Source organism: Corapipo altera, unplaced genomic scaffold (genome assembly GCF_003945725.1).
Source record: "Corapipo altera isolate COAL_440 unplaced genomic scaffold, ASM394572v1 2, whole genome shotgun sequence".
NCBI lineage: Eukaryota > Metazoa > Chordata > Aves > Passeriformes > Pipridae > Corapipo > Corapipo altera.
The window spans coordinates 8,366,857-8,379,433 of record NW_020884890.1 but is presented as its reverse complement, the minus strand read 5'-3'; the positions used below and the strand labels follow the sequence as shown (position 1 = coordinate 8,379,433).

Below are 12,577 nucleotides of genomic sequence, written 5' to 3'. Positions count from 1 at the left end.
ATACATAAGTATTAAGGGTCACATAGCCCAGCTCATGCCTGTATATCTGCTCTCACTTCCTTCTCTGTATTCTCCTTGCCCAGTTTTCTACATCTTTTTTTTTCCTTTCTGGATTCACATATCTTAGTAAAACTCTTTGCTGGCAAGTACAAATTTGTATCATCTGGTCTGCTTCTCATCTTTTGCCTCTAATGGTTTTATCCCATAGTATGCAGGAAACAGGCTCCAGGAGACAAGACTGGTGGATGCAGCCCTCATCTTCACATCTTCATCACTCCATCAGCACAAGCTGGGCTGAGCACTGGGTTAAAATTACTTCTGGGTCTTTCTTTTTTTTTTTTTTTTTGCATTTCTAGTAAGCAGCAGAGAATAGAAAGGAAAAATAGACTTGTGTGACAGCTGGAGTTAGGACTTAAAGCTGTCTCTGATTTAGGCCTTCCTGTGAACATCAGCAGGCTCCTTTTCACTTAATCTCAAGGAGGCATCCCTTAGTAATATTTAAAAAATAAAACAAACAAAAAAAGAGCAAGGCCTGCAAGCACATATTTTCTTTAAACCATGACAATATTTCTGGGTTGCAGATCATAGTACTGTGTAATATTCAATAACCTAATTCCCTCCCTCTATTTTGTCCTAAATTATGTGTTAAGGATCATTACAGCTGAAACTATTTCTCACACATAAGCAAGGCTATAGCACGGTAACCATGAGTATAAAACTAGCACTTACAGTAAAAACAGAATAAAAATATCCAAAGGTGAAAATCCTTGTCAGTGACATAAAAATGACAGCTTAACAGTGATGGGGTAAATAAATGCAGAAGTCAATATAAATTTGCATGCTTGTTGTGTCACCTACAGGAAGAAGGATGTGTGTCCTTTTATGTTAGACTCCATCCTCCTATTAACATTCCCGAGTGTCAAGGCCAGTAAATGGGAATTGTTTTCTCTAGCTGCCACAAAGCCTGCCAAGTCACTTTGTGGTAATGCTTCAATTAATAATTTACCCATCCTTTACAGCTGATCAGGCAGACCCATGCAAATTCATGGCATGTGACAAGTTTTCCGAATGCATAATGAACGAGTGGACAAAGGAAGCTGACTGCCTTTGTAAACCTGGTTATGCCAGCCAAGATGGATTACCCTGCCGGAGCCTGTGCGAGCTGGAACCGCATCTTTGTGTCAATGGTGGGAAATGTGAGTTAGTTCCAGGAAGAGGAGCTGTCTGCAGGTAAAGAGATGGTGATCAACATGAATTCTCTTAACATCCTCCTGATAATGTCTATCACATGATCAAGTAGGGCTGAGTATATACTTTTCAACAGCATAATCTAGGCTAATAAGCCAAAATCTCAACATTCAGATACCTAAAGTTACATTGCAATACCTTTCTAAATAGCCTCACCACAGCTAGATCCATTTCAGCCTGTTAGGATGCACAGAACACCATGACCTAGTTACTTTTTAGAAAAGTTACTTTTTAGAAATTTATTAGAAATTCAGCATCATTGGCAGAGATGACACACACAAAGCCATGCATTTCTAAATACATATGGGAAAAATGCAGTAGCACATTCATGGTTTGGATACTGATTATATAGTAGTATTTTAAGAAATTACATTTTCCTAAGATGCATTAAAATCTATATTCATATAAACACACCAATGAGGACTACTCTGATTCCAGACCACCCAATAAAGCACATTAGGGCTGAGGCTGCTATCAGGGCTTTCTGGGAAAGACTTGAAGATTAGCAGCTCCTCCTAACTGCAAATATATTCTGTAAGAATTTTCACACAAAAGTATCTTAAATCAATATTGAAAACTGCACAGTACTTGAACATATTAATTCTGTTTTAAAGGATCAAGTTTTTTCTCACTTTAAGACTAGACAATCCAGAGCATTATGTGAAACTGTATATTCAATGCGCACACAGTAGCTGACCAGCCACATGTATCAGTATAAAACAAGTTAGAATTCTTGCATTTGTTTATTCTCTTTTAATATTGACTTGACTAGGTTAATGATAGGTCTTCTAGCTTAATTAGGATTAATGTCAAAAAAATAAGACCACTGAGCAAATTATTCATACAATAATTTCACTGTAACAACAATACTGCCATAATCCATTTCCTTCAGTGGCCATCACAGAAAAATTAATAGAAGATTATATTGAATTCACCACAGTTACTGCCAAATTCCTGACTTGCAGAGTCACACTAGGGTAGCTGAAGTATTTTGTACTAGGAATCAGCCTGTGAGCTACAAAGGTCCTCTTCAAACTTTATTGAGGTAGCAAGGGGTACAGCCTACTCCTCCAAGACTGACGCACTAAGGAAAATAAAACTTTTTCCTTTTAGAAAAGCCCTGACTTGATGTACAGTGATAACCAAACCATCATGTGGAATTACAAAAGGATTAAAAATAATGAGCAAAAATTGTAGTGAATTATAGCAAGTTACAAACTTACCCCCAGTCTCATCCTGACAGCTTGTACAAACTTGTACAGTGAGAGAGAGAAAATTATGGCCTACTATTTGCCCTTGTTTTGTGGGTGAATTCACGCAGCACCATCTTAGTTTTTTGCACTAACTGGAAACCCTATGTTCTCACATAAAGTATGGCAATCTTCCCTTGCTTTAAAGGGAGCTATTTATAGAACCATAGATTCATTAAGGTTGGAAAAAAACCCCAAAGTCCAACCTTTGACTGAACACCAGTGTGTCAACTAAACCATAGCAGTGAGTGCCATGCACAGATGTTCCTTGAACACTTCTGGGGATGGTGACTTAACCACTTCCTTGCGTAGTTCATGCCAATGCTTGACAACCCTTTCAGTGAAGACATTTTTCCTGATGTCCAACCTGAACTTCCCCTGATTCAGCTTGAGGCCATTTCCTCTTGTTCTATCACGAGGAGTAGTGTCCCATCTATTTGTAGCAGAAATTTTATGTCAGGCCTTGCTACTCAGAGTGAAATCACCAGTACGCAGAATATAGGCTTCAAAGATATGTTCAGACATTACCTTAAAACACATCTGAACTTCTCAAGTTCTAAAATTCAAATATTATTTCAATTTCACCTGTGGGGTTAGAAACTTGTCAGGGATGTTTAAAACGCACAATTTCCCTAAAATTTGTAGGTTGACAAAGAATATATCAGTGTCGTTTTAACACTCACTCTCATGAATGTAAGAATATTATCTTTCCCTGATTATCAATCACACTATTTTCATGCAGACACATAGCAACTAATTGTAGTGGAAATAATGTGCTCATAATTAATTGCAGATTTTGTTTTCATTTTTTGTCTTCCTCTCCTTATTTTAGATGCCCTGTACGTAGACACCAGCTTTACCAAGGACAGCGTTGTGCCAAATTTGCTCCAGAACCCACACAACCCTTCATTTTTAAACCTCTCGTTCTTGGCTTACTAAGCCTTGCTTTTCTTTTCATCATTTTAATTATTAAGTTAAGAAGAAAATGCAAAAGAAACTCTAATTTGCAGTAAGCTGCTCACAATCTTTTTCTTCAAATTTCAAAATATTCCTTTTGTTTCTTTTGCAATTTAAAATCTTACCTAAACAAAAATGTTCTGCATTGTAGAAGGCCTACTCTCAGCAGCTGCAATTCAGAAAATGCTGTAAGGATTAATCCTGCTTTTGAACACGATGAACCCATATCTAGCTTTTGTCACACGGCTTGCAGTGTAAGTGCTTGTCTCAGTTCCTCAGAGATCATTGACCATGAAGCGTTACACGAACTTGAAAACACAATTCAGCCTGGAGGTAAAATGCATGAAAATCCTTCTCTTACCCCTCAGCAAACAGCCCCACCTGAAATAACAGGTTCATCTTCAAGTATTAACTCCACAACTAAATCAAACTTGAACCTATTCTCTTGCTTGGCAACTTCAGAACTGAAAATACTAACACATTCATTGCTTCCCACATTTACTGCTGTGTAGGTTTCATAACAGGACTACAGAACTGCTTTTCTCACAGCTCTCTTGCATGGCTCTGGTGGTCCATCCTACTTGAGTGCTTTTTTTGATTTAGTGAAACAATTAGTGGTTTGACATTTTGGTTTTTTCTTACTCTTGTAGGTCACCAGGCCAGTTTACAAAGCCAAGACTGACAAGTTAGTCCTTGAAATTCTTCGTTTCCAGCATCAGCCAGACAAAACCAAGGTTTGTGGAACTTTAAAAATTTGTTGTTTCCAATTTGTCAATATTACCTGGAAGCCTCTTTGTAGTAATTTTGTACAAAGAAAAACTCAGATTTTTTGGATGCTTGATTTGACAACAATTTCTTCTTAAGTGTTTTTATGCAACAAAGTTATATTCTGTATAACCATGTGCTAATGTGGCAGTCACTGGAACACATGAAGGAAGAAGGAATATCTAAAATGACAAAGTTAACACAAAATGCAAACCAAATGAGAGGTTTAAAAAGCAATATAAAAGTTTTAAAAATTAAAGATTATATAAAAATAACATGAGCTAGGTTAAGCTACATAGATTTTGAATGAGTAGGAATTCTAATTTGAGCAGCATACTGCTCATACCTCAAATATTATTTCAAGTTCAAACTTCTTATATCTTTGTGGGGGGAAAAAATTGACAAAAATGAGAAAAGCTGAGGGAAAAATTTCTCCAGAATTGCCAGATTGTTTCTTACTTCTGACGTATCTGAGTATGCCCTCTTGAGAGGTAGAAAAAAAGCCTTCACTTTGCTGTTTTCATTTTTCTGAATCCCAGTCCAGTTAGGAACCAAAAAGTTTTGCTATAGCTGTTAGTACCCATTGTTATTGTGGGGAATATCAGTACAGGACTGCCCTGGCATTACCTGAATACTATGGGAGACAGGATACCAAGTACATGAATCTTTGGCTCGTTACATGTTTATTGGTATGTAAATAAAGGAGCAAGTAATGATGCCATATAGGAAGATTATTTTCACTGATCTTCATCATACCCAGGTCTGGTCTCTTCAAGTACTCCAGGTCACAGTTATAGACTGAGGTGAAAATGGGGGGGACTGGAATGCAGAGATAGAAATGGACAAAGCAGCAGGGAGCAGCACTTTGGAAAAGCTCAAGAATTAATTGGTTTCACTGCTTATAAAAAACACAAGCACAGAAGTTTGCAATTAGTATTTTACACCCATCTTAAATAAAATGTGCCTGTGGGTAATTCAGACAACTAAATTTTCATACTAGGTAAACTACTTAAAATTACTGCATAGAAAAGCACTTAATTATTAAAGTAATTTAATATTTTATTAAAGTAATAAAAGGGCACATCTATGAAAGAAAATCAGACCTGTGTCATCAAGACTATTTGAATTGTAAGAAGTATACAGACAAAGCTCTTCTCAAGATCTAGTTAAATAAATTAATTTAGTGGGAAGTCAGGTAACAAGAAAATTGAAATAGGTTCAAAAAATTAGGTGGCTTTTTTTCACTGTTACTTACAGTCACAATGAGTGTTTACATCACCCTTATGTTCAACACATTTTTAATAATTTAAAAAAGGCAATGGAGCGAAAAAATTTATGAAGAACAGCTTTCATGAGCTGAAACTAAGAGGACCACTTTGATATCACAATCTAAAAAGCTCCTTTCAGATTAGAATTTTTAAAACAGAAAATGGCACTTTTGAATATGACCTTTCTGGAGGACACGGATCTCTAGGACTCATAGGCCAAACTGAGGATTCCAGTAATTAAATTCTGTTTTGCTATACGCAATGAAAGCAGTGACAGCTTTTTAGGACATACTATCTACAATAAGTACAGCTCTGTATTTATGAAGGTATATTTAAAAATAGGCATAAAGTTCCAACAGAAGCTAAAATAACCTTCAATTCCTTCCTAAACATAAAAAAATGTCTCCAGTTTATTTACAGAATCACTACACGGAAAATTATTGCAAAGCTTAGTTGTCAGGAGGGGTTTGGCTGGGTAGGTTTTAGCCCAATTAGTAAATAGTCCAAAACCTAACAATCTTTAACACTTCCAGGGATGGGGCATTCACTAGTTCTCTGGACAATCTTTTCCAGTGCCTTGCCACCCTCACAGGAAATAATTTATTTACATCTAATCTAAACCCACTCTCTTTCAGTTTGAAGCCATTCCTCCCTTGTCCTGTCACTACATACCCTTGGTAAAAAGTTCTCTGTCTTACTTGTAGGCCCCCTTCAGGTACTGGGAGGCCACTAAAAGGTCTCCCTGGGCCCTTCTCTTCTCCAGGCTCAATTGCCCTTACAATGAACTAGACATTATCTCAAAAGGTGTTAGTGTGACCTTCCCTATTAGCACTAGTGTACATTTTCAAATTAAACAATGTTTTTCAAATGTCTTACAAGACTTTCTCTTACAGGTATTCAAAAAAGAAGATCTGCATTATTTAAGGCTGGATTTCAGGATGATTATGCACATGAAAAAAATTCAAGGATTCCTAAAGATATAATGTTTTGACTTTAAAATCAGGACACATTAAAAAAACTGTTTTACTGAAGAAAAGCAACATGACCAAGTTGAGCATCTATTATACAGTGTCTAAAATTTACCTAGTAGGAAGTCATAATTGTTAAGATGCATGCATTAAGCATCCAGTGCTTACAGGTCTTAACTGTTTTATTTAAGAGCCGAGTGCTAGAAACAGATTTTGCTGAAACATGACATTTTTCAGTATCTGTCAATGGAACTTCACCATATTTCCATACCCTTTTATTAACCTTCCTTACACACAATAATGTAAGTGGTGAACAGAAATACGAACTGTCATTGACCAAAGGACACATTAAAAGCCTCCAGGAACTTCTTCATTCTCTCCCTACAATGCTCACATTTCAAATCACACACAAGTTGGAATTAATTTTTTTAAGGGTTTCTATGAACATTGTTTATACATATGTACATATACACTTAACTGCTTAATTTCTGGTGACAGTGAAACTATCAGATTATCCTAAGACTTCAGACTTTTTGCTGAGGCACAATACCTGGAGTTTCATCTTTTCAGAACAAGATATTTACATTCACAAGCACCCTCCTGGTAAAAAGTAGGTTAGAATTGCACATGATTGTGTACACTTTAAACTCAGTATGCACACAAATAATTTTGAGAAGTTACTGTTAGTTTTTGTAGAAGAAATCTAAGCAGACATCGGGCAGCCTTTAAGTATTTTGTAGGCTTATTAATTTATGCACTGCAAATCCACAATCTTGATTCAAGTATGAGCATTATTTTACCTTGAGCATCTGTTTCTTGAGTATATCTATATTTATATCCTGCACCAGTGTTGTACAATATTCAGGCACTGTCTGCTGCTTGGTGCACACCAGAAGTCGTACTTACAGCTCAAACTGAGCTTTGACAAAGTTCATGACTATTCTGGATGACAGGTCCTCATTCAGATGTGAAACTTTTGTGTATTTGGGACAGCAGCTGATTTCAGCAACAATTCTTCTCTCTTCGTACCGCGCAGTTACCACAGCAAAGACTGAACTTTAGTTTACCTTATTATGTACACTCAGAAGAACTGTTTACGAATTCCAAACAATTAACTGCACGGATTTGCCTGCAAAGCCACCGAAACTGGTGATAGTGTACGAATGAAGGCAAAGCACCAAGAATACAAGGTTGAGTTTCTACAGCTGAAATAGTATTTTTACTTACTTTATTTAAGTAGAAAAAAAAATAAAGAAGAAACCTAAGATGTGGTTTTACCCAGTAACACTTCAGAATAAAACTACTTTAAAAATATTTCTTGCAGGGCACTGGAAGTCATCCCTGCCAACAAATGTTAGCTTTTCACTATTGCTCATGTAAGCTAAGAATACATTAAGAATGCTGATAGCATTCCATCTTTTTTCCATTACAAATGTATTTTTGTATGTGTTTAGTGTATTTCAAGTCATACTAGTTATCACTAGCCAGATTAAAAAGTAAGTAGTTTTAAAATGTGTCTTTTAATAATGATTATTCATGATTGTATTTATCACTCTCAACTATTAATTACCAAATATATTTGCTGGACGTAAGCCTTTTGTATTTCAATAAAACATAATAAAACTATTTACTTGAAAATTTCACTGGGAATTGAACTGGTACTTAATCTCAAACTAAAACATATCACATTACCTTAAAACGGATGTAAAGTTACAGCTGGAGAGAAAAGCCATAAGGAAAGTGAAACAAAATTCCATTTCCCAGACAACAAAGCCCAAATTACTTGAATCTTTTTATGTTAAAAAACTACCACTCTGATCCGGCCCTTAAGACAAGAAAGTTTTCTAAGACTCTTTTTAAGGGGAAAACAAACAAACAAGCAAAACCCACAAAACTTCTCCATCTCAGACATAAAGTTTCCCCTGCAGCATACAAACTCAAAGCAGTAGAACTGGTTTCACTAGTCACTGACTGTCATGAAAAATGAAAAATATGCAAAGAATACACAGCATAGCAAATTATAGATACATGGGAAGTGATAGCAATAAATAAAAAAATAGTAATAAAAATAAAGATATTTGTTTTAATAAATACTGAGAAATTAAGGATGACACTTAAAAGTAAAAAAATCAGAATTTTTTAGTATCAGAATGTCATTATGGAGAAACACTTACTTTAGAAAGTAAAGACAAAACCTGCACTAAAGTAAAACTTTGAAAAGTAAGCATCAAAAGCATCTGATAGAAAAGCAGCAGGGAGTTCCAGCACAGAAATCCTTTTACCCTTCTCATAACTTAATTTACTCTTATTTATTATACTTTAAATCTTCAAGGACAAAATGGTAAGAAGATACAAGTGAGATTTCAACATGGAATGTGTTTATTTTTTATTTTTAATTTTCAGTACAGTATTAGGAGGTCATTTAAATACTTTAAATAAAGATTTTTGAGAAAAACCCAAAGGATTAAACTAAGTTAAGAAAAACAATCTTCTCAGTGGATGAAAGATAAGTATTTAACGACCTTATGATCTTCAACGTAGCATTCTCAAGAAAATGGATATTTCAGGGTTACCTAGTCAGGAATGTAGCCTAGTGTGGTGATTCTCTTCCTCTCCTTTGTTTTGTGGACTGTTTCAGGCAGATCTCAACTATAACAAACAGGTTCACTGATAGGAAGAATTTATTTTTTTTTAAAAATCAAACACAGAGAGAACCAGCCAATGTGCTTTTTAAAACAAACTAAATTTTTCTCTATAACCACAGATCAGAAGGGCATTACGTCATACTACAGTCGAACTCCCTCCCCCTTTTTTTTTTATTTCCTCTCCAAATCAACCAATTGTATAATTATCTGACACAGTAAATGGGATCACAGAAATAATTTGTAAGCAACTGAACATTGCTTGACATGTAAGAAAAGATAAAATAGTCTGAAACTAACTGAAAATCAATTTTGTTGCACAGAAAGATCAGTAAAAATAAGAGCAGATGCTGCTTTTGGTGCAGAGAAAGAAAAATAATAATAACAATAATAAAAAAAAGCAGCCTGCTACTGTGCAAACTAGAATATCCTGATTTCTGGAATGTACCTTCAGCTTGCCTCAGTCATACTGCTGGAGCACTGCAGAGAAGTGGGAATATCTCATTTGAGAACGTCCAACCACCAGACCCTCTTCCACTATTTTAAAGTCCATTTTATTTTCCCAATAGCTATATTTTTTAGTCATTTAGTTAACAAAAATTCCCACACACCCCATTTTGAAGAACAAATTTTCTTTCTGATGCCAGTCAAGGTAATCCTAGCATAATCAAAGGTACAGATTGGAAAAATTCAGTTAATTTTATTCATTTTAAGTTCCCCACAGGTATGTTTACACACATATTTACTAAAATATTTAAGCTTATATATGTGTATAAACAGACACACACTTAAGTAATGAGGTTCCTTGTTTACTATGTCCAGTCTCATAAGATCCATGGTTTTGTATATATATGTACACACACATATATATATGTACACACACATACACTGGGACTGAACATGTTAAGTCAAGCAGCTAAATCCAGACAGTAATAAACACAGGTCAGTTCAATGATTTTCCTTGTGGGATCATGTGAGTGAGCACAGCTTCCTGCAGTGCTAAGTTTCCAGAGACTGGAAGTTGTGAAACTTCGGTTCCAATGCAGTAACACATTAAACCAGTAACCTAAATTTCCTAAGCTGCACCTTTAAATTCATGCAACACTGTACAGGTTTGCACACAACTTGCTATCCAGCAGTCTGATGCACCTCTCCTTTCATCTTCCAGACAAATTATAGTTTTAGGGAAGAATTTGGGTAAAATTAAAACATTTCCTTGTTTGCAAGAGGTTGAGTGGGTATGCAGCAGAAGCTGAGATTCCCTGATGCAGTGGGTCTGTACAGAGTTAACTACTACTGAATATCTCCACAAGTATTAGAGTAAGGAGTGTATTTATAACAACAAGCAGACTGTGGCATACAACCACAATCTAAGGTCAGCATCAGGAGCTCTCTCTGTGCTACAGAACTGTACCTCTTGAAAATTATTAAGTATATTTATGCATTAAAAAACTAACATTTCCAAGAGGTTTCAAACTGAGTAAAGACTGAGGAAATTTTCTTATAGTGTAAACAAAATTTGTCACTTAAAAGAGCAAGACTTCATTTTTGAATCAGGTTAAATAAGTAATTGGACATCAAGCTACTTATATTTTGAATTCCTATTAGAGAGATAATAAATAGTCAAGTTTAATTTGTTGAAATAATGGCCAGCATAGTAAAACAATGTTCACATAAGTAAAAGAGATGCATCTTAAAACTGTATGAAATTAACAATTCCCACCCACAAAAACTCCCAAAACAAACTGCTTAATAAGGGAACTGTTACAAGCTATGAAACTTGACAGAAGAGATTATGACAAAGCTCAGAGTAGTGTCCAAATCGCTATGGTATTTCAGTATACTAAAGTTTGTAGCTATTTAATTAGCACGTAGTATTAAGATGATGCATTATGTTATTAGACCAATGTTTTACACACTCTAACAAAAGGTAGAGACCTTGTATATCTTGTTACAATTAAAATAAACACAATGTCTGAGGCTCAGGCCTCAATATTCAGTTAAGTTATAGTGACATCAAAAAGCTGAACATATTTCCCTTATCCTATCCTTAATCTTATATACCTCCAGATACAAGGCTTGGACAATTTTGCATAATATTTTGAAATTACACTACCTGGCTAAACAAACTGTCCAAGAGTTCCTAATGGAAATGTGGTCAGAAAAATAAGTCTAAAGCAAATTTCTACTGAAACAGAAAAAAGAGAAAGAAACTAAGAAGTGGTATAAGCCCTAATGAGCAGTACATTCTTTGAGGACCTCCAATATTACACTATATTGACACATATGAATGCTCTTCTCAGAATGTACAGAAAACCATTTCTCTTAAACCAAGACAGAGAATTGAATTAAATAGGAATTTACGGGTCTCAAGTTTAGGAGCATTTCCCATCAGGTTCGGAAAAAAAAAAAAAAAGTAAATACAGACACTAACCAGTTTGCAAATCAGGACATAAAATGTCTCAGATTATATAAAAGTATACTCCAACTTCTCCGTAACAGAAGTCAAAGCTAAGGCCTCACAATTCCAGTTATTAGAAACAGCATATCCTCTTTACTAGACCACTTGAAGCCAACTATTCAGTGTTTTGAAGCAGGAATTTTATAAAAAGGTGGTTGCAATGCAGTTCTTTGTAATATGTACCCGAGTAAAGACAGATTGCTTAGAAGTGTTAAGAGTTCTAACAGAAACTGTTAAAATAAACAAAATGCAACAAACTACACTGACTGAAGTTTCTTCAAGGTCCTCATACCTAGTAAAGTTCACTACACAAATTAAACATCATAAAGTACAAATTAACAAACCACATGATTACTAAAACCTGTTCACTTTATATTAAACATCTCTAATATGATTATAGAACGTTTACGTCCTCTGTTGCCCAGAGGAACTCTTCCCTTTGTATCACAGGCAAGGGTTCTCATCTCGAACACTACTGTGCAAAATGCCAATTTATTTCAACAGGTTCTGCAGCATCGCCGTAGCGTACGTAGGACGAGCTTGTCTGCTTGCAATTGCATTTTGAAGATATTGGATACCTCCACAGCGCTCCCAAATTTCTTCAAACTGTCTCGGCAAAATTTCAGCACCTCGCTTTCGGGTTAACCCAGTCTCTTCAAGATTAAGCTCACACATATCCATATCATCCTTACCTGAAATGGTAAAGGGAAAAATAAAACATCATTCAAAAGTCCCATAAAACAAATTAGATCTTTGTTAATTAGATTCCATCTCTGAAGCTCTGGTTTGTTAAAAGGTTTCAGAGCTTATGGGGAAATAAGTTGTCAGATAAATATTTTTTAGTTTGGTTTTTTTGTTACACACAGAGCACCACAGAGGTATCACAATAAACTAGTATCACATGTTGCAATTGACAAAGTTGTGCTTAAAAAGTGAGCAAAAAGGAACAAACGAAAGAAGTAAAAAGACCAGCATCTTGATATATTCTCCTGAAATCCATTACAGGCTTACAACTGCA

The 12,577-nt window shown here is 35.4% G+C and overlaps 2 protein-coding genes across 8 annotated transcripts in view; one reads left to right on the top strand and one right to left on the bottom strand.

Annotated features, from left to right (window-relative positions):
- IMPG1 (interphotoreceptor matrix proteoglycan 1) overlaps nt 1-8,517 on the top strand; it is a 57,515-nt gene extending 48,998 nt beyond the window's left edge. For 5 of the 7 annotated variants that reach the window (XM_027645124.1, XM_027645123.1, XM_027645127.1 and 2 more), the window contains 3 exons: nt 1,020-1,230; nt 3,331-3,507; nt 3,607-4,068. In XM_027645124.1, coding sequence (XP_027500925.1) covers nt 1,020-1,230; nt 3,331-3,507; nt 3,607-3,967 — 749 coding nt within the window. In that variant the 3' untranslated portion in view covers nt 3,968-4,068. Of the gene's footprint in view, nt 1-1,019; nt 1,231-3,330; nt 3,508-3,606; nt 4,069-4,105; nt 4,190-6,381 lie in introns of those variants that run through there. The other 2 variants (XM_027645126.1, XM_027645130.1) reach the window with 2 other exon arrangements.
- A 295-nt stretch (nt 8,518-8,812) lies between these two features.
- MYO6 (myosin VI) overlaps nt 8,813-12,577 on the bottom strand; it is a 106,166-nt gene continuing 102,401 nt past the window's right edge. The window contains exon 35 of the mRNA XM_027645035.1: nt 8,813-12,251. Coding sequence (XP_027500836.1) covers nt 12,052-12,251 — 200 coding nt within the window. The 3' untranslated portion in view covers nt 8,813-12,051. The remainder of the gene's footprint in view (nt 12,252-12,577) is intronic.